General features: G+C 43.4%; 1 protein-coding gene across 8 annotated transcripts in view; it reads left to right on the forward strand.

The window, feature by feature from the left end:
* The window catches only part of GNG12 (G protein subunit gamma 12), a 129,681-nt gene that overhangs the window by 96,071 nt on the left and 5,626 nt on the right, over window positions 1-27,984 (forward strand). For all 8 annotated transcript variants that reach the window (NM_001261755.2, XM_077967962.1, XM_077965243.1 and 5 more), the window contains 1 exon segment: window positions 27,443-27,561. In NM_001261755.2, coding sequence (NP_001248684.1) covers window positions 27,469-27,561 — 93 coding nt within the window. In that variant the 5' untranslated portion in view covers window positions 27,443-27,468.

A 27,984-nucleotide genomic window follows, 5' to 3' on the forward strand; every position in this document is an offset into this window, starting at 1 on the left:
ATCTGTGTAGTGGGAAAAATATAGCACTCTTGCATAGGGTGACTGTAAGGGTAAATTAGTCAGTGCATCTAAAGGACCTGGAACACCGTTGTGCACGTAGAGAAGTAGTCAGTGTTCTAAATGTAGCAGAAGGAATCAAAACATTTACCACCATGTGGTCTGATCACAGCCAAAATGCTGTTTGCCCACTCTTCAGAAAACCTATCAAAGAAGAAGCATGCCCTCACGCTCCTTTCCTCTGGTACTCTCTCTAGCTGCCCTGTGCTCGCTCTGCCTCTCACCATCTGCTTGTTCCAGATAGCAGCCCAGACCTGGGCTCAGGTCTAGGCAGTAGGTCTCTGCCCTGCCCTTGAGTCAGGAATAACACACACTCCCGCTGGGACACAGGACAGCTATCAGGTTTAGCCACACGCTGTGGGTGGCCCCAGCAGAATCTGCAAAAAGAACATTCTGGTGAGAAAGGAACTCAAGTTTCCTGCATTTGAGCAAGGCAGCTGCGTTTGCAAACCATTGGCTCTGGATTTCCAGAAGGAGAAACTATCTTCAAGCATTGCACACTCACTGAACTTGCCACTGCCCCATTTCACCTGAGACTGTCCTCCAAGGAGAATGGGTGCTGTATGAGGGGCCTTACAGTTCTGCAGGCTCAGCTTCTGGGCTGATCTCTCAGTACACAGCCTGCCTGGGCTATTTGTTGGGAAGTCCTGCAACAGGCAGATAACATTTGGTTGGGTTTTTCTCTTTCCCCTCCCCTGTGTGTTCTGAAGTTGGTCCTGCAATGACTCCCAGGAAGATTTGGGGGAAGTCCATGGGGGAGAAGGAAAGAAATTGCAGAAATTTACAGATTTTCAAAATTCACTTTAGGTATTGTTTCATGTTGCCCTTGGGTTTTTTTTTTTTTTCCTATAAATTTTAAGTATTTCAAAATGAAAAATTAAAATTAGAAAAATACACTAACACTCTGTATGGGCAAGGATGGTTACATGTGATGTGTTTATTATTGAGTGAAAAATGCAATTGCAGAACCATATGCAAATATGATTCCATTTGTTTAAAAGACCATGCATGTGTATATGATTGTATGTTTGCGAAGACCAGAAGAGGGTATGGAAGGAAAGAAAAAGACTGTATTGACAGTAGTTACCCCTTTAGAGTGAAATTCAAAGGAAAGAGTTTTAACTTTGTGTTCTATAGACATGCATATAGTTTGAATTTTCAACACTTTTTTATTTAAAAAAAGAAGAAAAGGCAAACACCCTAAGCCAGCTCCAAAAATAGGGCTAAATACTGGTGGCTTGTGATAGGTGTTGCTGCCTAACTGACTGGAGGGCTTTGCAGTAAGGGAAGGAAACTCAGATCAGAAAATGGGCTGATTGCAGTCACAGTCAGCTCTGCACCATGCACACTAAACTGGGCTGTGCAGTGTGTGGCTTGGGAGCCTGTGCACTTGCAAGTGGTGCTAAGTTTTGCTTTTCCTTTCCCACGCCCTCCCTCGGGTAAGCCACACCAGCTGCTCAGATCCTCCAAGGTTCAACTTCCCGTGTATTGCCCTTGGCCATGATAAAGCGCTTAATCACCCGGGCCTGGACCAAATGGAGGGGCCCACCCCAAGCACAACTGCCAGGAGAGCCGTAGCTATCACTGGTCACCCCTGCGGAAACTTGCTGCCCCTACAAAGGCCTTGAGATGAGTGGAGAGAGTCTCATCTGAGGGTCAGGAACCCAGCTCCCTTCCCCAGTCCTGGGGGACCTTGGGCAAGTCGTTAAGTCTGCGTTTGCCTCAGTTTCCTCTTATGCTAGCCAGACAAAGTGATGAGGTGTGATAATAAACATGAAAGAGCTTCAAAAGCAAAAGGCAATGTTATACAAAGAAAACAAGCACCATGAATATTATTAGCTGTAGTGAGCTATGGGACCTGCCACTCAGTTCCTTAGCTGACTTCTCTCCCAATGGAGTGTTTTGTTCTTTCTTGATTGGAGGCAGAGCCCCTTTCTTTGCAGTATGTAAAGTACTTGATCCCCTCTTTTAAAATAAGAAACCCAAGGGCCTGAAAGGTTGAACTGTCTCTTTTCCCCACCTTCCAGATCCCACGGAAAGTCAGAGAACAAGGCCAAGGGTTAGGCTTGACTTTCTGATTTCATGTTCTAGGTGCTAAGCATTGAATAGGCCTCTCTTGATAATAACAGTCGCTTTATTCTGGGGGGTCCCCTGATAGTCAGTTTACTTGAGAACATAGGATGTGGGACAGTATTCCTCACGTACACCTCATATAGCATCTTAAGTAACTTTAAACATTCTCCTTTGTGACTGCAGTTTTTTCCTCTAGATGTCAGTCATTCAGAATAGTGAACACTTAGGCATAGACGCGGAATCTAAAGACTGAGCGGAATACCTGAATTCATCCAGCTTTTTTGTATTAGTCCTGTGTGTTTTTTCTTTTGCACCTTCCCACCTTCTTTCCTCATTCATTCATAAATGGTTTTAAGTGGACATTGCACATTCATTAAGTAAATATCTGTTGAGTGCCACCACATGTAAGACAGCATGCTAGCACTGAAACCATTTTTGTCTTCCATTAGACCAAGTCAAGTTGGGGTGGAGAATATAAAAAAAATAAGCGTACAAAATAACCATATTATGAAGGAAAAGGCAGTGAAGTACCACAGAGGCAGAACAATGCATTTTAGACCCTCGAAGGAGGAAGAGATCATCTTAATCCCTCTGAGATACTAAGGCACATATCTGATCATATCATGCCCTGTTTATACTTTTTCAGTGGCTTTCAGTTGCCTCCAGCATAAAATTCAAAATCCAGAGCCTGAAAGCTAACCTTCTGCTTCCAGCCTACACCCTTCCAGATCTTCATGGTGCCTCTGCTCTGGGTGAACCAAACTGCCTGCCCTTTCCTGCCTAGGCTCATGGGTTTCACCACACTTACCTTCGTCCCTCACTTAGAATGCACTTTCCTTCTAGCTCCAAATCCTGCAGGGCAGTTCCACCTCCTTCATGAAGCCTGCTCGAGTTTCCCCCAGCCAAAAGCAATCACTCTTCTCTGAACTCCCCTTGGCCTTCTCTCTGTCTCTCTCTGTTCTTTCTGCTTAAAGTTACATGTGGATTTTACGTGTGCTTAAAGTTACACCTGTTTTCCTTCTACTGGATAGAAAGCTCCTTGAGAACAGGGATTAGTATTTGTACATCCTCAGGGCCTTCCAGAGCATCGTAGCAGTCCACTTATAAATAGCTGTGACAGGAAGCGAAGGGGTAATTTTTGGTTTGGGAATCCAGAGACTTGGTGGTAGAGGTGACCTGACAGGCCCTAGAAGCACAGGTAGAATCTCAAGAGGAGGAAGTCAGAGAGGGGAGGGCTTTCTGGGGGGAAAAACTAAAAACAAAATAGGAATAATCACAGAGTTAAATTCTAATGACCATTTGAGGAGCAACAAGGAGAGTGATTGCTCTTTACTTTTTTGGTTTGCGAGACCCCTTTGAAAAGCTGACAGATGCTCTGGATGAATGCTATGGAATGCCATGAATGCCTCTCCCCAGAAAATGTATATTCCCACAACATTTCGTAGAAATATCTGAACCCCTTAGGGGTAAAGAATCACCACAGTAGGACGGGCGTGGTGGCTCACGCCTGTAACCCCAGCACTTTGGGAGGCCGAGGAGGGCAGATCACGAGGTCAAGAGATCAAGACCATCCTGGCTAATGTGATGAAACCCCTTCTGTACAAAAAAAAAAAAGCAAAAAATATAGCCGGGTGTGGTTGCGGGCGCCTATAGTCCCAGCTACTCGGGAGGCTGAGGCGGGAGACTGGTGTGAACGCAGGAGGCAGAGCTTGCAGTGAGCTGAGATTGCACCACTGCACTCCAGCCTGGGCAACAGAACGAGACTCCATCTCAATTAAAAAAAAATTATAAAAAAAAAAAGAATCATGACAGTAAAATGAAAAAGTACTCTGAAACAGTAGATTACAGCCATATTGAAAAGGGTTTCTGGGCCCCAGTGAAAGTTGCATTTAATGCAACAGTTAATTGGGAATATTTGATGATTTGTTTGTTTTAAGCTTTTTATTGAAGTAAAATATTATACAGAAAAGTACCCAAATCATATTGATTTAACCTTAAGTGAAACACACAGCCAGTACTTGGAAGCTGCCTTGTATTTCCTTTCCCACCTTTCCCTTCAAAGGAAACCAATATCCCAACTTCTAACAGCATAGATCAGTTTCACCTGTTTTTAGTACCTAATGTAAATAGAATTATATGGTATGTACTCCTCTTTTTTTTTTTTTTTTTTTTTCCCTTGTGTCTTGCTCTGTTGACCAGGCTAGAGTGCAGTGGTATGATCTCAGCTCACTGCAACCTCCTCTTCCTCCTGGGCTCAAGCGATTCTCATGCCTCAGCCTCCCAAGTAGCTGGGACTACAGATGTGCACCACCGTGCCCAGCTAATTTTTTGTATCTTTAGTAGAGACGGAGTTTTGCCATGTTGGCCAGGCTGGTCTCAAACTCCTGGCTTCATGTGATCCACCCACCTTGACCTCCCAAAGTGCTGGGATTACAGGCATGAACAACCACACTCAGCCTCCTTTTTCACTCTTTTATGTTTGGCTTCTTTCACTCAATTTTATGTTTGTGAGACTCATCAATATTGTGTGTTTTTAAAAGTTGTTCATTGCCATTTGCTGTATAATATTCTATTGAGTGACTCATTGTGTTCTTATTTTAGTCATTTGGGCAGTTTCCATTTGGGGTGTGTTTTGAATAGTGCTGCTGTGAGCATTCCAATACCTGTCTTTTGGTGAAAATAGGTACACGTTTACTGTTGGGAATATACCTAGGACTAGAATGGCAATACCTAAGTCAGTACTGCCATAATTTACATTCCCACCAACCAGTTGGTGATTTTTGAGGAGGATGATATCATTAGAGCTGAATTTTAGGAAGATTCATCTGGCTGTGGTATCTATGGTGGCTTGCAGCAGCGATTTCAAATTGTCTCGGGTAGCCCTGAAGATCTGCAGAGTCCCCTTGGAGGCTGCCACTGGGGAGGGAGGATGGAAAGCCAGTTAGGAGTAGTGCTCTGAGCCACCCCTTTCCCACACGACCTCCAACAGAGCAGGCTGGCTCATACCTGTTTACTTTGCTTTTGCCAACCGTCTGACGGATTAAAAGCCTTAGAGTAGAGCACAAGGGAAACCAAGAAGACCAAGGCCATTGCCATCATCTCCCAACACATATCAAGGGAGGGCCTGAGCGAAAGGTTGATGTAGGGGACTAGGAAGGGAGGTGCTGAGTAGAAAATAGAACCAGTAGGTCTAGTCAGCTCTGGTTGCGAGCAGGCGAAGATGGAGGTCTCAGAAACAAAACTAAAGTTTTGAGTCTAGGTAACTGTAATAAAAGCTATTTTATTAGCAGAAAGAGAGAAGCTGAGTCCAAAGAACTGGCCTCCTGTGTAGAGGAAAGGCACTTTGACTTTTTCAGTTCCAGGACCTGGCAGGCTGTCTGGATGAAAGGGTGGGGTCTCACAGACAGGTCCCCAGGACCATAGACAGATAGATCCAAGAGTCCTTTGCAAGCCCTTGGAGGTAGATGACAGGAGAGATGACAAAGTGAGGAAAAAATATGCACTTGGGCAAAATCTTCAAGGACAACTGAATTTAGAGCACTCAGAGCAGGAAAGATGTCAGCCCGGGACATGGGGCAGTGTCTGTCAGAAATATAAAGACATGCCCAAGGGAGGGCCAGAATCTGAAATGAGAGCAGGCCAGGGTAGCAGTATCAGTGCCAAAAAATGGAGTTGTTCAAAGAGTTCTTCAGCATTATCTAGAATCATGAAATTTCACAGAAGTGCCTCTTAACTGTCACTTATGTTCCAGGTTTTCTGTGTATTGTGCTGTTTCTCTTTGAACTAGCTACAGTGGTGCCCTTGCACATGGTAACTCAACCAGAAATTTCAACTTGCTGTCATACCCTTCCCCAAACCATTCTGGCTAAAGGAGAGCTTTCTGTGTGTGGGGGCATGTTTTCTTGAAACATCCATTATCACTATTTTCTCTCCCAAATGCTTGCCTGCTTTAGAGCCCCCTTGGTAAAGAAAGCTGCCCTGCCCTGACTCTCTCCCATAAGCTGGTCCCCAATTGTGAAGTGTCCTGGGGCTTCAGAAGCTGTCAAGTGCTGACCCATCTCCCCTCCCCATGTGCATATTTCTGTCAGGCGCTAGATGCAGCTGTTTGTATCGCCTCTAAGGTTCACCCTAGTGACATTTACAGTCCCCGTGTTGATCATTATGATAACATATAAGTATCAAAAGCTTAAATTGGTGGCTTGAGTAGTTCTGAAGAGCAAGCAAGGGAGGGCTGTTCAGAGAGAAGCAAAGAAGGGGTGCAGAGCATCTCTATTCTCCTTTGTTGGGGACGAGGAAGCTGAGGCCCAGAAAAAGAAGTGACTTGACCGAGGCACCAGACAGAGCAATCAGGGAGACACCATGCCTTGTGACTGACAATTCTGCTGTGTTCTAGTCCCATGGCTCTTAACTAGGAGTGCAGGTCACACTCATCCAGAACTTTTCCAGAGTGCACTTTTGCCAAGTCCTACCCCAATATTCTGACTCTGGAGGTATGGGGTGAGGCTTGCACCTGGATGCATGAAAAGAGCTAGCTGCCCAGGTGATTCTGAAAGGCAGCCCTGTTAGGAATCCACTTCTGGTGGCTTTGTTTGTGATTTCCGTCTTTCATTTTGCCCTACCTCTTAAGTACAGGCATAATCTGCTTCTAAGAAAATATCATTAAATAGGTTCTGTTTAAAGGGGAAAAAACAATATTTTCCTCTATTTAAGGTCCAGGAAATTATTAGAAGTGAAAATACACTAAAAAGAGGAGAAGCAACTGATAGGGCACTAAGAAACAGGATTCTTAATGAGGCAAAAGGTTCTGGGTTTTTTCCAATCAACTGCCAAAAAATCTTATTAATCACATAAATTTGCATGCTAAATTCAACAGGTTCAGGCAAGACCATAAGTAGAAATGAAAATAAAATTAAACAATTAATTAGCCCTATCTAATATAGATGGTATGAGAAAGCACCTTGTAAATTGTTATCTTTTAATGGCATTATAGCAGGCTTACCACATTAGAAATACAATACCAGATTTCTACATTGGGTAAAGGCGGAAGGGACATACAAAGATGTGGCAGCATCTACATGGGACACATAGGTATGTTTTCCCAGAATTCGGCTGGGATTGGTTTTCAGTTATAAAGCCCTCCAGCCCATGAAGGTACATGCATCCAGAGATCATGCGAATGCCACATCTGTTGATTTGTAAATGGTGACACTGACAGGTAATGGTTGTTTATAAGAATTATATGCATGTATTTATTCAATCTACTAAAATCAATCTTATAGTTTCTACATGTAATATAAACACATGTCATTTATTTTGACTTACATTGTGCATAAAAGTGTTTCAACGAATCTCACACACTTGTGAAAACATTCCAAGAACAGACTTTGTATAGAATTTACTTCAACTTTCTGAAACTCTTACTTCGTCACAGACAACTAAATACTGGTCTCCTGTGATCTCTCCCAGGAGTTTAATCCCTGGACCCATTGAGTGCTAGAAAAGTTTAATTGACTTTGCAATTAAGTACATAAATAAAAGTCATAATATTATTGTATTACCTATTAGAATTGCCCAGTGCCACTCATAAGATGAATTACCCTTGGACACAGCCCTGTTTCCCTCCACTTTAATTGACCTGCACAGGCAGATTTAAGCAGTGGAGGCACTTGGCACACTTCTCTCTTTCCAGAGCTTGCAGGGTCACACGTATACTTTCCAGTATTTGTCTTTAATACACCAATAACAGAGATCAGAAGAGGAGCGGCTTTTGAAACCAAAAGTAGCAGGTAGCCTAAAACCAAAGTCTGTGCCACCCTCCCTTTCACAAGTACAAGAATGATGAGAACACATGCACTAGTAATATACTTTGGAAACTTAAGTAGAATTATACTCAGAACATGCAAGATGTTGTGCAAAAATGTGATATTTTGATTTAGAGATGTGTATTACAGTTCCTAATTGATATTTAACTAGAAAAAAGCTAAACAGTTAGTTTCTTTGACTTAACTTTTTCATTCAATAGATAATACATTTGGGAAAGTCTTCTCTGGAGGAATCTTTTTGTAATGTGACATCATATCATTTGTTTCATAAATTCTGGTTTTCACGCATTGGGTTCAAGCCCTTATCATCACTCAACTAAAGCACTGCCACAGATTTCTGTGTCATCGTTTCACTGGATGAAGTGTTTATTGAGTTCTCACTCTGTGCCCAACCCAAGGCATGTGTTGTTCCTGTGTTTCCTGAATTATGAAGAAGAATGACAAAGCTGCCATTTCTGCCAAGACCATCCATGTGACTCATGATAAATCAGCACATATTTATTCTTTGTCTATTGCATATGGAAGATATAAAGCACTATATAATGTGAGGTGCCCACCATCAGATAGAGGATTCGACTTAAAGACTCTCCTGAGTGAAGTAGATGTCAATATTTGTGAAAAGTCTGCTGACTATAGTTTTAAAAAGTCAATGCTTGGGACCCATGGTCTGGTCAGTTACTGATATATCAAAAGAAGCAGAATATTTCAAATAGGTCTGGCCCAAGAAACCTGGGGCTGAAAATAGCCATGAAAGTTCTTTTGGGGGGATTACAGACAGGAATCCTCCCACTCCATTCCACTCCATGCTCTTGTTTTGTGATATTCTTAAATTTGAGTGAACAAAACTTAACAAGCAAGTTGTTTATAGTAACATAAGTATTTAAATTGGTGTCATCTTTTCATTTGTTGTAAGTGATGCTCTGTCATGTTTTGTTTGACTCAACCACAAGTTCTGTACCTATTTAAAGAAAAATTTAACTCGAATTAATATTTCTGAGAAATTTTATGTCACTCCTTAAGATGAACTAGAGACATTCTGAAATACAAAACTCAGTGAACTAAAGTATAAGCGTACCGTATGAGTGCCATGTTCTTTAAATTGTATTGCTGTTGCTGATTGGGTTTGGACTTTAAATGGCTTGCTTTGATTTCTGGCGCATGTTTTCCCTCAAGTAACATTTTTAAAAAGAATCTGTTAATCAAGTTTGCTTTTAGAGACAGAGAATTCTAATCAATTTAGGGAATGAGTTAGAACTGTCAGAAGTTGACTTGGGAACATCTTGTATCATCAGTCTTTTCCCCTTTGAAAATATATAAACATTTAGATACTGTGAGTCTCAAAACAAGTACTTTAACCATGAGATTCAACACAAAATGTTCACCTTGTTGGTCACCCCAGAAATTCCACAGACTTTGACCTTTTTCAAAGTACAGACGTGTTTGATAGACATGTTTCCTCAAGTCCAGACATGTTTAAAAGGTGGTGAGGGCATGTTTCCTTGCTATCGTTTTATGGGAGAAGGTGAAATGAGGGAAGAAAGAAAAATTAAGTATCCTATTTTGCCTTTTTTGGCATGTCAAAGTTATGAGTATCTGCACCACAGTGTTGGGCCTTTCCTTTTTCATGGGTACCTCTAAGGAATGATGCTTCCTGGCAGGTAAAAATTGGGTGTCTGTGACCCAGAGCCTGAGCATTGTGTGCAATGGGCAAAGGGCCCAGATTGTGGCTTTTTTAATCCTGTCCATGCTCCCTCAAAAGGCAACTGCTTCCTTTGTGCTGTGGACATTGGACATACTTGTTACATCATGATCTAAAGAAGGAAATTGTGGATAATAATTAACATGTCTTCCATTCTTTCATGACAAATCTCAACTGATAATGTTAATTATCGTATAATATGTTATGATATGTTTAGAACTATAGACTTTTAATTTTTTTAAATTTTCAAACATATATAAAAGTCAAATGAACCTCATGCAGTTTAATTGTTGAAGTGACCCGGCTGCAGCAGTTAACTAACTCATAGCCAGTCTTTCTTCATCCATATCCCCACCCACTCTGTACTCTTATAATTTCTATCACTGTAGATGCGTTTTGCCTGTTCCCGAACTTTATATAAATGGAATTGGGCCGGGCACGGTGGCTGACACCTGTAATCCCAGCACTTTGGGGGGCCAAGGTGGGTGGATCACTTGAGGTCAAGGGTTCGAGACCAGCCTGGTAAACATGGTGAAACCCCATCTCTACTAAAAATACAAAAATTAGCCGGGCTTGGTAGCACATGCCCGTAGTCCCAGCTACTCAAGAGGCTGAGGCAGGAGAATCACTTGAACCTGGGAGGCGGAGGTTGCAGTGAGCCAAGATCATGCCACTGCACTCCAGCCTGGCGACAGAGTGAGACTTCGTCTTGAATGAATGAAATTGACAGTGCATGCTCTTCTGTAACTGCCTTTTTGTTCAATATAATATCTGAGAGATTTCACCTGTGTTGTATCAGCAGTTCACTCCTTCCTGCTTTTCTACCACTGTATCCACTATAACCAGTTCTGGTTTATCAGCTCCTCTTTTGACCAATTTCTGAATGCAGTCCCGAGCTCATCCCCTTCTGCCCTCTCAGTTACCCTCTTTGCGCATCTTCACTCTCCTTAGTTTCTCAACACTCCTCCTCTGTTTCTGGAAATGCTCCAGTGCCAACCATCTCTAAAACAACCCTCCTGCCCCTAAAAGTGTCTATACAATTCCTTGTCTTGACTACACTGCCAAATTTTTCTAAATATTCCTCTATAGTCACTGCCTGGTCCCTGAATTAATAGTTCTGTGTTCAACCCCTTATCATTTGAACTCCATTCCCTTCAAGCTGTGGAAACTACTCAGCAATCCCTAGTAACTCCCAGTCATCTGTGAGCTGTTCTTGCCCTCTACTTCCTCTTACCCCGTAAAGTGACTAATAACTCCTCCCCCTGGTTTTGTGAATAACAATTACTAGGTGCTTTTTTTTTTTTTTTCCTTAATCATAAAAGTATCACATGTGGTTAAAGAGCATAGAATCAGGAGCCGGGCTGCCGGGATTAGAGTGCTGACTCCTCCATTAACCTTCTTTCTGACCTTGGCTGTGTTCTAAGTGGCTGCCTCCCTCAGTTCCCTTAATTCTAAACTAGGAAGAACAATAGGAATAACCTCATAGCATTGTTTTGAAAATTAATATCTGTAAAGCCCTTAGAACAATGCTTGGCAAGAGTGAGTGCTATATAAGTTATTAACTATTAATTCCAAAAAATGAAGAACTCACAACTACCAGAGTACATAGAAAACAACACTAAAAATCCCCTGAAATTCATACAACCTGGCAATAGCTACATCTTGGAGTACATTCTTCTAATATGTTTTCTGGGTATAATATGTTTTTAACTAAACATATTTATACAGCATTCACTTGTGCTTCCTCCCTAACACTCCCTCTCTTTCCCTTTTTGTGAGGATGTGGCCCTGTCCAGATGGCCTCCCCCAGCCCGTCTCTACTCCTTTGAATCTGCCCCACTATCCCTATCCAAGTGAGAAAGGCTCAAAGCCATCCTCTGCACTTTTCTTCATGCACCCCTCGGAAATCAACAGCCATTTCTGGGCTGTCACTCCCGTTCAGCCCCAAGAATGGAGTCTTATTCATTCTTACATTTTCACAGCTCTCACATCCAGCTGTTAAAATTTTTTTTGCATTGTAATTGCTTCCATCTGTTTGAAATCTCATGCATTAACTCCTAATAATAATGATGTTTGATTGATAGATGAACAGTGGATGGTTTCTATGTGCTGGCTCTTTTCTATATTATTTTCTATATTATTTAATCATTACAGTCCTGTGAGATAGGTACTCTTGTTACCCTGTTTTACAGATAGAGAATCTGAGGGTTCAGGGAGAGTGATTTGTTCAATGTTATACAACATTAAGTGGCAGAATCCAGATTGAACCCAGTTCCATCTGACCCCAAGCCCTGACTATGTTGCCTGCTCCTGAACCTTGTGTGGAAATAGTCTACTTTATCTTTCACTGTCTCCCATTTCTGTTCCACCCTGCATAGGAGGTTGCTCAATCATTTTCCCCAGTGTTCCCTTATGCCTGCTTTTTCTGCTCAGAAACCTTTGGTGGCTCCCATTCCACATGAGAAAGTCAACTTTAATCTGCTCTCTACCGCTTCCCTCAGTAACGATTTTGAAATTCTCCCTGCCCCCACCTGTCAAGTTCCTACCCTTCAAGGATTTAAGACCTCTCTCCTCCATCTGTCTTCTGGCTGCTCAAGTTCTCACTGACCATCCTTTCTCTAAGCACCTACTGCTTGCCTTTGGTATGTTTTACTGACCCACTTACATTCCTTATTTATGTGCAGGACTCAGTCCATCATGCTGGAGTCGTAAGCCCTTTAACCACCAGGCCAGTCGCCCACATTCATTGTTTGTTGGTGAAGCCCAGCCCCAGCTGGCGACTGCAAATGTCAGCGAACTGCACACACTCTTCTCTGTCCTTTCTCAGCCTTTTTCTCTCCTGAATCCATTTCTCCTGCCCCTTCAAGAAGCTGACACAACTCAGCACAGAGGAGTGGCTCCCTAGGAATTTAATTTCTCTTCTCCTAAAATGGATGCAGCAGCATGTGCCTGTTGCCTCATTTTCAACCCTCCCATAAGGTGTTTGGGTTTTTCGGTTTCTTTTTTTAAAATACATTCTAAGGAAGTGGGTGAGCTCCTATTTGCTTAGCAATATTAGAAAGCATGCCCTCCTCTTATTGTGGGTCAGATGCTAGGGCTTTAAGCCTAGAATCATAAATATCTCTGTTCTTCTTCTTTCTCTGTTCTTCTGCTTTGTCAGCCCACCAAGAACTGGGGTAGATTAGCTACATTGTGGGCAATATCCAGGGTAAAGGGTTCCATTTCAGACAACCTCCAGCCCTGCTCAACCAGGGGAGCAGGGAGCAGGAATACTGATGGGAAGGATTCCCAGTTGGTCATATAGGGAGTTACAAGTTGTCTGGATTTAGGTATCAGAAGGGCCACAGACCACTTCATTGCAGATAAGAGGTGGAGCCCTCAACCAGGGAATTTGGAATATTTTGCCCCCTTCCTTAGGCAGATTGATATTATGCCCCTTGCCAGGAATAACCTCCTTAAGATGTAGGGTCTGTCTGTGTATCCCCCATTCTCAGCTTAGTCTTAGGGTAATGCTAAGAATATGGATCAATCTTGGCTTAAATAGACTGATGCTAATTTACTTCATAGCTGGATCGTCCTTCTGTTGAAAAGCTCTAATCTAGAAATTACCTCTTCTAGTGGGGTGGTTCTTAAGCTTTAGGGAGCATCAAAATCACTCATAAGGATTGTTAAAACAGACTGCCAGGCCCACTCCCAGAGGTTCTGATTCAGTAGATCTGGGATGAGGTTTGTGGATTTGCATTTCTAAAGGGCTCCCAGGCGATGCTCATGCTGCTGGCTGGTGTCACCACGTGTTTAGAACCACAGCTGTAGCGGACTTCTTGCTGGAGTTACTCCACTCTAGGTCTCCTTCCTTCACACATGCTTAGCATCTTGGAGTACTGTGAACCTGTGTCCTGGATATGTTCTTAAGTTGTTTGGAAATATTCTCTCACTTCATATAGTATTGTTTGCCCCTAAAAGCAATGAGTTCTTTTAGGGCAGGCATTTTTTTCTTCTGCTTCCCTGATCATTCCCACTTCCTCTCTGTAGGCTCAGAAGCGTTCTGAAGGTTGCAGGAGGCCTGCAGTGTGGAGTGATGGCTAGGAGCACCAGGCTTCATGTCAGCCCTGGAGCTTATTAACTAGGTGTCCCTGAGCACTTCACTTGGAAAACGGGTTAATAATACTAATTTTACCATGGTCTCAAGAATATATTATTAATCAAAATAAAGACAAGGCTCAGAGCAATGTGTATAATATGCTCCCATTTCTATTTTTAAAGACAGATATAAGCATAATCATGTCTATATATGCATGGGATGTCAGGAAGAAACATGAAAAGCTGGTAACAGTTGTTGCCTGGGAAAGCCAGGAGTACCAGGAGACCTAGTTTTTGTCGTATAACATTTTAGACTGTTTAAATTATTTGCTCATGCGTATATTCTTTTAAAATTTGAAAACTAGTTAATGAATAATAGTAATGCCTTTATCAGGGATGTTTTGAAGAGTAAATAAAATAACTTTACCTAAAGCCCTTAACACAGTGCCTGGCACAGAAAAAGTACTCTAAATGTTAGCTTTTATTTTCAATATTAAGTAATTGCTGAATTTGTCCATTCGTTTATTCATTTATGGAGAAGCACATGAGATATTTGGCTCTCGTAAGCCAGCCATGCAGATACCAGCAAATCTTTTGTCAGCCCGTCTTGCTATACTAGGTAGAGAGTAAAACTTGTTTGTAAACATCGTTCTTAGTGTTGACTGTAAACACACGTCTGTGTGTTACTGGATTCTGGTCCAGCAGAGCACAGAAGGGGCCAAGTTCCACTCCTTTATGGGTCTGCATCTGAGGGCTACTCCCCACGGGTCCACCTTCACCAGCTGAAAACTTATTTGGGGCACAGGATTAGGGTGCATGGTCCCTTGGAATCTTGGTGCCACTCAAGTGGCTATCTCATGCTGGAGGTGAAAGTTCAGAGCACCAGCAACTGGCCCTAATCAAGTGCATCGGAAGCTTCACCCAGGCTTCTCAGAGTTGTGTAGGCCACCAAACAAGTGAGCATCTGTGGGCTCAGAACAGTCAGTATTTCGCGGGATACTTGTAGGAAGGAGCAGCATGGTGTATCCTGTTGCTAAGAAAACAAACACTGGGCACGCAAACACCCAGGGTGCAAGACTGAGGCTGGCTGATATGTTGGTTGCTACATTGCATGTCTTAATCTAATCCAGTTTTAATTGAGGCCTCATTCTCCACATTAGTCAATATGAGAGAGAAGATGGCATGGGATAACTCAGGTGCCTGATCAGGGCGTGGCTTTAAAGTCAGATATCTGGGTTGAAGTCCTCTTTCTGCCATGTAATAGCTGGATGATCTTGGACAAATTATGTAACTGTCCTGAGCTTTTAGTCTCAATAGGTATGATAAACCCCAACCTCCTATAGTTGCAGAAAATATCAAATGAACTAATATCTGCATAGAGTACTTGACACAGTAGCTGGCACATAGTAATGAATAAGTGTAGTTGCTCTATTATTACCGAGCCAACAGTAGAAAGACAATATTGATACACAGTAGGCACTAAATAACATACAATTAACCATTGAAATAAATGGTGTTATAGACCTTTTTGAAAGCTTGACGGTAGCTATAAATCTTATCCTCCAGAAAACAAAAAAAAAAGCAAAACATAAGCACACACAACAAATTTTGCATACAGTTCTAGGGCATTAGTGCACAACTCCCCCTGCCTACCTTTTGCATTCATGACCCACCCTCAGGAGTCCTTGAACCCATAAGATGTAAGCATGTAGCAGGAATTCATGAAGGGAATTAATTACTATAAACAAAAGCAAAAAGGGAGACAGACCTTCCTTGGAAGAGGTGATGTGAACTAGGGCCTACAAAAGGAGAATTTAAATAGGTCAAGAGAAGAAGACAGAGAATTTGAATGGAGGCTCACAAGTGAGACTTTAAACACAGCCCACGAAGCCAGGAAATGGGGTGACACTCCCCTGACACTATGACAGTATAGCCATAGAGGTTCTGCGCCGGGCCTTTGGAATCAGCCTGCCTGGTCTCAAATCCCAACCAAGCAGCTTGCTAGCTGTTTGACACAAGACACATATTTAACCTCACTGTGCCTCAGTTTCTTCATTTGTAAAATGGGCATGAAACTAGAGCCTACCTCACAGGGCCATTTGAGGATTCAATAGGGTAATGTATTGACATTGATGGGCGTATAGTAAGCTCTGTGTAGAAATTAGCTGCTTTATGATTAGGATTTTTATTATGGTGGCAAACACATTAGAGAGGATCTTGAGTATGAAACCAAGCCCTTTGGACTTTTCCTGGGGGTCCTGGGAAAGCCAGAGAGGACCAAGCTGAAGGGGTACTATATCTGAGCATAGTGGTCAGGGTGGATCAGATTGAAGAAGGATTAGGGGCGAGAGTGCTGGTACAAGGCTCAGGCAGTAGCCCTGATGTGAGCTGCAGAGAGCCAAGACTCAGGTAAAATAGAAGACAGGAGAATGGGAAAGTTAAAATGGGTGGGGGAGTTGTCAAAATGGAGAAATCAAGATTTTCAGAGTCCAGAGTTTCAGCTCACACTGTCTAATAAGGCAGCCACTATCATGTCCAAATTGAGATGTGCTGCAAGTATAGAATATTAGGTCTCACAGGCATAGTACAAAAAAAACATTTCAATAATATTTACAATGATTACATGTCAGTTTATTTTCATATTGGGCTAAATATATTAAAATTAATTTCACTTTTTTTTTTCATGTGGCTGCTAAAGAATTTTAAATCACATAGGTGGCTCACATTTTTATAGGACAAAGATGGTCTGAGGAGTTAGAAGGAGGGCAGAAGCAAAAGGAGGCCTCTGTGACCAGGACAGTGGTGGTCAGGTTGGGGGTAGACAGTGGTGTTTCGTCGAGTTTTACCTGTGTTGTGTTTGAAGCAACTGTGGACCATTCAAGCATAAAATCAAACAGGCTGTATTTACCCACTGGAATTCAGGTGAAGGATCGGGGCTGTATGTGAAGTGGGTTGGTCGTAGCTGAAGTCATAGGGTGGAGAGAGCATCATCTGCCTTTCCTGAGGACCAGTGCGTGTCAGGCACGTGCTGAGTAACTCATATGTGCTCTCTCAGTTCATCTGGTAACAACTCTTTGAGGTAAGTACTATTGTTATTCATTCCCATTTTACAAATGAGCGAATGAGGCCCAGAGAAGTAAAACAACTTGGCGTAGTAAGTGATGAGCCGGGATTTGAATTTGTCTGGCTCTAAAAGCCCATGATCACTCTGCTAGAATTCCAGCCCCTGAGAATACCTACTCAGGAGAAGGAGCGAGAGCTGTACCAAAGGAATATCCCTGGGCAGGGCAGGAACAGGAGAGTCTAGCATCACTGCTGCCAGGGAGGAGATGCTTTTCAGAAAGCAATGGCTGTTACAGATTCAGGCTTTTGTAACAAAGAAGTATGTTAAATGGTAAGAAAAATTTCAATCTGAAGAACACTTAATCCTGTAGGTTAAGGTAATTAAAAGAAGTTATAATTTTTACTTATTCAGAGCTTTGAAAAGTTAAGCACAGAAAAAAAGTAGTGTCTTTTTTTTTTTTTTTTTTTTGGAGACAGAGTCTCACTCTGTCGCCCAGGCCAGAGTGCAGTGTTGCAATCTTGGGTCACTGCAACCTCCGCCTCTCAGGTTCAAGGGATTCTCCTGCCTTGGCCTCCCAAGTAACTGGGACTACAGGCGTGCGCCACCACGCCTGGCTGATTTTTCTATTTTTAGTAGAGACAGGGTTTGGCCATGTTGGGCAGGCATGTCTCAACTCCTGACCGCAAGTGATCTGCCTGCCTCGGCCTCCCAAAGTGCTGAGACTGCAGGCATGAGCCACCGTGCCCGGCAGAGTAGTGTCCTTTTAAATTGACATTTTTTAATCCCCAGGAAGAAATAAACATGGGGGGGAGGATCAAGAGACGGAGACTCTGATCATACTATAAGCCATTTCTTCGGAGGACCTATATCAGAATCATCTAGGGGGCCTTTGAATATGGATCTGTGGGCCCTTCCCCAGCCCTACTGAATCAGATTTTCTGAAACAAGCGCCCCAGGTGTTCTAGACACACAGTGAAGTGAGGAACTCGCTGCCCAGGCTCTGCAGCTCACTCTCTGGATTTATTGCCGAGAATTGGCTCATTCTCATGGATCCTTGCCAACTTCTCTCGGGCACGGGAGAATCATCTTGTGTCTTTAGCAACAGCCCTATGTAGAATCTGGGGCAGTCGTTCTTATAAATAAGAACAATTGATTCTCCTTTGCTTAGGTCTTCTGGCAAAGCCACTTAGCTTCACGCTTCTTACTGACATTGCTACGGGGACAACCTGTCTGAGTGAACAGCAACTCCTGAATGGAGGCCATGTCTTCTTTATTCAGTGCTTCTGGCTGATACTTGCCTCCTTTCTCCCAACCCCTTCCTTGTATTCTTGCTGTCCAGAGGCAGGCAGCAAAGGGTTGTAAGTAAGACCATGATCTTGAGAGCCAGGTAGCCCTGAGTCCCAACTCTGCCATGTAAATCTGTGTGATCCTGGGCAAGAATTTTTTAACCTCTCTGCTTCATCTGTCAAACAGAAATGATAGAAGGATTCATCTCTTAGAGTTGTTGACAGACTTAAATGCAATGCTGCTTGGAATTTACTTACCTGGCACAGACTCAGCACTCAGTAAATGGTGGTAATTGTCAGAATTAATCATTATAACGTATTATCTTTATTGTTATTATTCAGGGGCATGTACCCTGGATGGCAGATAAAATCAACTAATGAAAGGCACCAGATAGGGACCTCAAAAGGATTTCCAAATCTGAAAGTGTGCTGCTTTTACAGAATGAGCTCTGTTGAAGTTTTCAGAGAGAGGTGTTCTCATTCTTTCTCATTCTGCAGATTCTGAACCTATATAAACTTCTCTTTGTAAAGCTCTAGACATTCTGTCTTCCACACCCCAAACCACATTTCCCACCTCTCTGTGCAGCCCCTCCTCATCTCTCCCTCTCGTTTGCCTCGCCTGTAAGCCAGCAACATGTTCTCTTTTGCTCTTTGCTCTCATAACTATGCCGGGCCAGGGCAGCACTTGCAGCTGACCACAGGTTCAAGCACCCTGGCCTCATAACCTGCAACTTTGATTGGGGAGAAAGAGAAAGAATTGTATGTCTTAACTCCTTCCTCCCTTCAAGTTTTAGAGTTTGGGATGTCCAGCAATGATGGCGTGGTAATAATCCAAATAATAGCTGATATTTATAAGTTATTTGCAGTTTACAAAGCAACAGATTAACAATTGTGAATCAGCCAAGGTTCAGTTACAGCAAACAGAAGGTGCCCTTGGCAGAGTTAGCAGAATGAGCTTCAATACAGAGAATTAGGTGTTTGCGTAATCATTGGAAGGGCTGGAGGAGCAGGCCCGTGATACTGTCCCCAGGAGCAACTCCCAGACGCCACTGCAGAACTGGCCACAGGTGCCCAGTGGGGAGTAGAGACTCAAGAGGCTGCTGCAGCCATGCGGCTTCTCAGTCCTGTGTTGCTAGTGACTGGACACTATGATGCCTCCACTTCCCCTAAGCAGCTTGCCCACCACCCTGCTTGTCAGCAGAAATAACCTAAGCATCAAGAAACTGGCCTCCTCACTTCTACCTGCCAGATCTCTCCTAAATGCATTGAATTGGCAGAGACTGTCATCTGGAGCCCTAACATCAAGCTAACCTGGGTGTGATAGTGTGCTAGGAATGCCATAACAAACTGCCACAGACCAGGGGCTTAAACAACAGAAATGAATTTTCTCACATTTCTGGAAGCTAGAAGTCTGAGATCAAGACATTGGCAGGGTTGGCCTCTTCCAAGGCCTCACTCTTGGCTTTTATTAATAGATGGTCAAGGCCAGGCGTGGTGGCTCATGCCTGTATTCCCAACACTTTGAGAGGCTGAAGCAGGTGGATCATGAGGTCAGGAGTTCAAGACCAACCTGGCCAACATGGTGAAACTCCGTCTCTACTAAAAATACAAAAATGAGCTGGGCCTGGTAGCAGGCACCTGTAATCCCAGCTACTCAGGAGGCTAAGGCAGGAGAATCTCTTGAAACCAGAAGGCAGGGGTTGCTGTGAGCTGAGATTGCGCCACTGCACTCCAGCCTGGGCAACAAGAACGAAACTCCGTCTCAACAAAAAAAAAAAAAAAAAAAAAATGTCGTTCTCTCCCTCTGCGTTCACATGGCCTTCTCTCTGTCCCCATCTATGTCCAAATTTCTCCTTCTCACAAGGATGCAAATCATTTTAGATTAAGGTTCACTTATGACCTCATTTTTTTTATTATTATTATAGTTTATGTTCTAGGGTACATGTGCACAACGTGCAGGTTTGTTACATATGTACACATGTGCCATGTTGGTGTGCTGCACCCATTAACTCGTCATTTACATTAGGTATATCTCCTAATGCTATCTCTCCCTCCCCCCCCACCCCACAACAGGCCCCGGTGTGTGATGTTCCCCTTCTTGTGTCCAAGTGTTCTCATTGTTCAGTTCCCACCTATGAGTGAGAACATGTGGTGTTTGGTTTTCTGTTCTTGCCATGGTTTGCTGAGAATGATGGTTTCCAGCTGCATCCCTGTCCCTACAAAGGACATGAACTAATCCTTTTTTATGGCTGCATGGTATTCCATGGTGTATATGTGCCACATTTGCTTAATCCAGTCTGTCATTGATGGACATTTGGGTTGGTTTCAAGTCTTTGCTATTGTGAATAGTGCTGCAATAAACATACATGTGCATGTGTCTTTATAGCAGCATGATTTTTAATCCTTTGGTTATATACCCAGTAATGGGATGGCTGGGTCAAATGGTATTTCTAGTTCTAGGTCTTGGAGGAATCGCCACACTGTTTTCCACAATGGTTGAACTAGTTTACATCCCACCAACAGTGTAAAAGTGTTCCTATTTCTCTGCATCCTCTCCAGCACCTGTTGTTTCCTGACTTTTTAATGATCGCCATTCTAACTGGTGTGAGATGGTATCTCATTGTGGTTTTGATTTGCATTTCTCTGATGGCCAGTGATGATGAGCATTTTTTCATGTGTCTGTGACCTCGTTTTAAATTGATTACCTCCTTAAAGACCCTGTCTCCGAGTACAGTCACGTTCTGAATTACTGGGGGTTAGGATTTCAACATATAACTTTTGGGGGACACAATTTGGCCCATCACACTGGAAGTTGTAGTTTTCCACTTTCCAGCCCCGCAGTCCAGTGAGGCATGCTAGGAGGAGGGTAGAACTGCTGCCTGGCTGCAGTCCACTGAGGAATGCAAAGTGCTGGGTGTACTTCACACAGTGTATAAGAGGATGCAGGTACTAAACACTCAGAAACCAAGTATCCTTTGTATTTATTACACTCACATACTTATTTTATCTGATGCTCTTTAACAGTTCTTTGAGATAGAAAAGTATTGTTACCCCATTTTTCCAATGAGATAGCTGAGGCTTAAATAGGTTATCAGTCCTCTCCCAAGGCCTTAGATCTGGGAAGTGGCAGGACAGGAGTGAGCCCAGATGCCCCCAGCAAATCCCTGAATGTGTCCCTGGAACTAAAATATCCAAGGCATAGTGTAAAGGCAGTGCCACAGTTCAAATAGAGGGCCTGGCAGGTGCACCAGCAAGTGCTTGAAGGGGCAGCTGCTGCTCAGATCCAGCCCAGTTTTATAGGATTTTCTGATTTTTCCAGAAATCTTCCTTTTAAAGTGAAATCTCTCCATTTTTCAAATGTTGACATTCAATTTAAAGTTAAAACACACACACACACACAATTGAGTTAACACTGTGTGGGGCCCAACCAAACACATCTGCAGCCTGGATTTAGCCTGCAGGCTTTGATATAAATAAGAAGTGCTCATGAAAATAGAGGAACTATTCTTAAGAGCCTAACTCGGCCTTCTCACTAAGGCCACATTAGAAAGTTGTTGCTACCTGGTCACATTACCTTGAAATTCTTCTGTTGCTTCCTGAATCTTTCTCATTTCCCACCAAGCACATGTTTTTCATCTTGTTAGCGAGCCTAGGGGCCGGCATTTAGTAAACATTTGTATGTGCAAGGGAAGGTGCTTCTGTTTCTTCCCTGACAACGCTATGAGGTCTGCATTGTAGTCCCTCTTTTATAGAAGAAGAGGCAAATGAAGAACTAGAGAAAGACATTGAAAGTTGAAGGCAAGACCAGAGAGTAAGTGGAAGCCAGTGACTTTTTTTTTTTCTTTTCTTTTAGCCTGCTCTTTTATTACAGCCACAGGGGTGTGTTTGCTCATGAAAGTTGGCTTCACTCCAGTGATTCAATTACTGGCCAGGCCATAATGACTTGTGATTCAGACCCTGGGGCTTCCTGGTGCCTTCCTCCCAGAGTGTGCTCTGTGACACTCTTTCCATCCCCACCCTGCTCTCCCTGCTTCAGGCCCCTCTTGACAAAGATGAAAATACCCATATTTCCCTAATGGACCATCATGTTCCTAGGAATTTCTAGGAACCTGGGAATTCAGATGAACCACAGCATTAAAACCAACGCGAAGTATTTGAATAGCTAGATACTACATGTGTTTATTCAAATCTGTTATCCATATGCAAAAATTAAAGCAAGGCTGCAGAAGCGATAGCCAGTGTGTTACCAGACTGACAGTCTGCACAGGCATGCACAGGCCTTGGCCCTTCTGGGTAGGATAGAATACTTGGTGGCTCAGGATCTGCAGATGCTAACTGCAGTCCTTGTCTAGGAGCGAGAATGTTCTTGTTTAGCTTGCATACATGAGAAGGGAGGTGTTACACAAACATAAGGTAATCAGCAAGCCCCCTACTTTAGGTCACCACGTGTCAGTCACCCCTGATTAAGAACCACATGGTGGGCCGGGCGTGGTGATTCATGCCTGTAATCCCAGCACTTTGGGAGGCCAAGGCGGGCAGATCACCAGAGGTCAGCAGTTCGAAACCAGCCTGGTCAACATGGTAAAACCCCATCTCTACTAAAAATACAAAAATTAGCCGGTGTGGTGGCAGGTGCCTGACTCATCTCAAAAAAAAGAGGAAAAAAAAAAAAAAAAAAAAACCACATGGTGGAGCATTCAGTGATGCCCTGAGTGTGTATGAATCAAACTAATTGGAATTAATCCTTTCCTTGGTGCAGTGGGAAGGGTGGCTTCTGGAGTGAAAAGGCTTACCAACTAGGTTCACTTTTTTTTTTTTAATGAGGGTCTCACTCTGTTGCCCAGGCTGGGGTGCAATGGTATGATCACAGCTCACTGCAGCCTCAACCTCCTGGGCTCAAGAGATTCTCCCACTTCTGCCTCCTGAGTAGCTGGGACTACAGATAAGTGCCACTACTCCTGGCAAATATTTGTGTTATTATTTGTAGAGACAAGTTTTTACTATGTTGCCCAGGCTCGTCTCAAACTCCTGGACTCAAGCATTCTCCCACCTCAGCCTCCCAAAGTGCTGGGATTACAGGTGTCAGCCATCACACGCAGCCTGGGTTAACTTTTGAAGCAAGATTTTCTAACTTTGATTCCTCATCTAATAAGATACCTTTCAGGATTATAGTGAGGCTTCATGGAATAATGCATATGCAAGCAATGTGTGTGCTCATAGGTTCCATACAAATATCAGGTATTGTTTGCCTTGGAAGCTATTCTCGGTGTAAGAATAAAGCAACCTTTTTATCTACTTAGTAGAACAAACAAACAGCCAGACATCCTCACCATTGAGGGAAGACCAAAGAAAACCCTCCAAAGGCACAGAGATATTTGGAGATATTTGTTTCCCCAGCCTTTCTGTCTTGTTCTGCACAACCCAACTGTTGAGGAGCTGCAGAGCAGCTGCAAGTCAGAAGGAAGTCCTTAGCTAGACCTCCAGCTCCTGTAAACACCTCTGCCTCTCCGGGGTCACACAGTGGCCCTCTTTGTGCAGCCATGTGGCAACTCAGCGAACCAGAGGCTCCTTAACTTGAAACGGTCTAATTTTGATCTGCTTTCTCCATAGGAAGAATGTTATGATCAGAAATTATCTTCCTTTCCACTGGCCCAGTGTACAGCTTTTTCTAAGAATGACCATGAAGGAGTTCAGGAAATGCCACCCAAAATATAACACTTTGGTGTGCTGATTACTTTGAACTGAGGACACTTGGGGAACAGCAGATGTAGGCAGAGGTATTCTCTGAGCTCTCCTTATCAGCCTAAAGACAGATCCTCCAAAAGGAACTCAGTTGTCACTAATCTTCTCCCGGAAATCTTATCAACTGGGAAAGATTAACTCAGATCCCAAGAGGGGAGACTGGAGGTGACACCACACCCAGACAGACTGTCACCTCTTTTTCTGAGGGCTGCTGTGAGACAACTTGTGTTAACTGAGAATTTTTGTGTGCTTGACAAAACCACCTTTATTCACCATTTATTTCTTCCCCTTACCTCCCGTAATTCATGTCGCCACCACCCCCCAGAAACCCTGAACCCCCATTCTTTTCTGTATCTCAGGATCCTATGTGAGCTTTCATCATCTGACCACTTTGAGTCTCATATTTGTGGCACTCCCATGTGTACATTCATAATTAAATACAGTTTTCCTCCTGTCAATCTGTTTATATGTCAGATTAATTTGTAGCCCAGCCATAGAACTGAGAAAGGTGGAGGGAAGTCATTTTTCATTCCCCTACAATCACAGTTACCCCCATTTAATCGACTTCCCAAAACAATTGCTATACAATATTCATAGAAAGTTGTTTGTGTTTAATAAATCTATGAAGGTGTAAAAATTACCTGTCTCCTAAACTTTAATTTGTATTATGGGTGAGTCTATCCATGTTTGTACCAGCAGATGGGAAGGGACTTTCAGCAGAGAAATTGTATTCGAGTTAGGAGCCTGAGAGGGGTAGCAAAGCAGGAGGAGGGGCCACTATGCCTGAAGCAGAAGGAGGTCTCTGATGGCTTGTTTAATGTTGCCTCTGTGAGGGCAGGAGCTCTGTGCCTGTCCTAGCCATTTATTCTCAATATACTGTACCTAGTAGCAGTAGCACTCAATTAAAAATGTGTTGTATGGACTTTGCCTGGGACCAGCAGGAATACCCCATTGGAAGGGAGCAGGGAGCCTCTGAGTGACAAGGTTGGAGAAAGCCCTCTGAAGAAGCAGGTCTGAACACAGATATCAGAATGCAGGAAAGCTGCAAGAAGCCTGAGCTGGCAAGCGTGAATCATGAATTGCTGGCTGTTTTTAATCTTGACTATAATATAGTCAGGAAGTAAGAAAGACCTTCATGTACTAAATGCTGAGTGTCTCGCCAACTTTAGAGGGACCTACTCGAGCATTTTATAAATATTAATAGAGTCTGACTGTGGACTGCTTGCCAATGGCCATGCCGGGTGGGAGCAATTACTGGTCCAGTCCTGATATGTGTGAACTGTTCTGCAGTTACCGGAAAACTTGCTCAGGCCTTGGAAACTTTATGCCCTGGAGATTGGGAAGAAGAGAATGTTTGACCTTATCCTCATGCAAAGGGAACATTTAGAAAGTCCTTAGGGTGCAACATGGAAACCACAGGTCACTGAGAAAGGGTGTCATGTTCTTATTCTGGAGTCTGGGGGCCTCAGAACCAGCGCCAGCTGGAAGGAGAGCCCAGTATAATTTGCTGCAGGGAACAAAATACATATATATGTCCAACTTGCTGTGAGTCAGAGCACTGCACACTGTTCAGGGTGAGGTTGCCCACTTCCTCAGTTGCATTTCAGAGGCTCTGTTAGTAAGTGCTGGCCTGGGAGCACAGAAAGGGGTTGGGCCAGGCCACTGGGTGTGAGCAGAATCTAAGAGACCCTAGGCCTCTCTTTTGGGTGGGGCAGGGATAACTGAGGAATCTGAGGAAAAGGTAGCTACTCTGGGAGTGTGTTGAAATGAGCTTGTCCAAGCCTTAACACAAGGCAAGGCCACCCTGCCCTGCCAAATGCTTCATCCTCCCAGTTTTCTGTACTGCTAGAGCTTCCTTATTCCTAGGGAAATCCTGTGATGGCTGTCACTAGTCTTTGCATTCGGCTCTGACACTAGTGGTGCAAATTGCCCAGGGACTCTAAAAAGGGCTGGTGCCCATAGCCCCACCCAGACCTGCTCAATCAGAACCCTTGAGGCTCATTGACCAGTTGTTGGGGAAGTGCAGAACAAACAGGTAAACAGGGAATTGCAATTCACTGTGCTGTATATGACCCCCAAGGATAAAAATACTAGCAGCTGCAGTTGATGGAATGTCTTGGTCCTATGCAGAATACTGATATGCAACGGTAAAGTGAATCCCCCTAAAAATCCTTTGGGATGTGAAGGTTGCTTATTAGGCTGATTCAAAATTCTGCATGCAGTTAAAAGCACAATTTTATTTGTACATTTGACCCAAAAGGTCCTCTGACCACAGAGGCTACAAGACCTACCCAAGTCCTGGAACTCGGCCTTTGGAAATATTCTAAGTCTGGTAGAATTCAGTGTGGAGCACCGTGGTGCCCACATGATGGATGCCCTGGAGTCTGGGTTGCTAGTGTTTTTTTGCAGCTTTGTCTGGTCTCGGCCTTTATGGCAGAATTACATTATTCAGCCGCAGCCTTTCCAAAAGGTTGAGTCAGCCTGAGTTTGCTGCTGGCGCCGTGGAGCCCTAAGACTTTGCTGAGCCCTCGCATAGCGCCGGGGAGGCACACCTACTGTCCACCTGCTCCCATGAGTCATAAAACTGCCACACTGCTGCCAGGCCTGCCAGCCCTGCATTTTCCTCCAGTTGCCACCCTGATGAGAATGAACTTAGCCATATAGGTCAGGGCACCAGGCAGCACTTTTCCCCCAGCCTGCCTTCCTCTTGCAATGTGCTATTGGACAACCAGTTCATAAAGCAATGGCCAGGATGTTTCCATTGCTTTATACCAGGTGGCTAAGGAGAGAGGGCAGCAGGGCAGCCTAGAGGCCAACAACCCAGGCTAGAGAGGAGAATCAATCCACGAACATATGATGGAGTAACAGAATTAGCAAGTGCCCAGACCATCATGATGAGACCAGGGAGAGGTCAAAGGAGGGAATAATAAAGTTTCATTAATTACTTCAGACTGTAGGCTACTCATGTATCCCATTTGACATTTACTGTGTATCTATCACAGAGAGTCTCCACTGAAAGGTTTCACTCTTTCATGAATAAAGACTTCCTTATGTGCCTAACACTTTGAAAACGATTCCACATCATGACAGTACCTAAAAATAAGCGCCCTTTTTTCAAAGTTCTCTAGAGGAGCTCTCTTCTCCTTTTCTGTTGCCAGGACTTTGATCAGCCTAAGAGTTGGGTGCAAGAGCCCAAAAAAAATGAAATCAAACCTTCTGTGAAAGTTGGTAGCAGTAATATTAAACTGATATGTAATGTGCCTCCCATAGCAAATGCTCACTTTTGCCACAGGTGCCCTAACTACTACAAGTGTTTGCGTATTTCTTTCCTCTTAGGAAATCCTAGAAAAGTCTAGCTTTATGTTATATGTTGGGGTGCATCGATTAAACTGCTAGTGCTGGGTTTCTGCAAACTAAAGATTTATGTAGGTGCTCAAATGGATGACAAACTTAGATACCTAGGTCACCGCTCAAATTTCTAAGGGGCATTTTAGTAACTGCCTCCAAGGAGCTGCAATGACTGGGAAAATCCATCTATTTCCCTTGAAGTGGAACATACTATTATGAATGTTTAAATAACTTAAAGATGCCTGTTACTTCAAAAAAAAATTCTCCTCAGATTTCAGGTAAAAACAAAAATTGAAGATGTCCAGCAAAACAGCAAGTACCAACAATATAGCCCAGGCAAGGAGAACTGTGCAACAGTTAAGATTAGAAGCCTCCATTGAAAGAATAAAGGTAAGAAGCCCCGACTGGATAACATGTGCTTTCTACTCAGTTCCCCCTGCTCCTGGGAGGCTGGACCACTTGCCAGAGAAGATAATACCATTTCATTCGCTTGCTTCCAGGATTTTTCCAGAACAGGCTGAGAGTCTCAAAATTTTAACTTTCATTTTCCTATCTAGCATGAGCCTCACTTCAAAAGTGTCTGCATTAGCCTCTCTGTTTGTAAAACTCGGAGACAGGATTTCCTGAGGACCTGTCTCCCCTGAATGAACATGGTCAAGTCCGTTGATCCCTGTGTTCTAAAGTGGGACAGGGGTTCCAAGTAGACTTCATCAACACCCTAGTCATTCCTCTGGAATTGTAGTGTTCTAGAGTTATCAGTGCAGCTGAGGCAGCTTCGCATAACAAGTCAACAGTCTAGGTTTCCTTTTTAGG

Source organism: Macaca mulatta, chromosome 1 (genome assembly GCF_049350105.2).
Source record: "Macaca mulatta isolate MMU2019108-1 chromosome 1, T2T-MMU8v2.0, whole genome shotgun sequence".
Classification (NCBI taxonomy): domain Eukaryota; kingdom Metazoa; phylum Chordata; class Mammalia; order Primates; family Cercopithecidae; genus Macaca; species Macaca mulatta.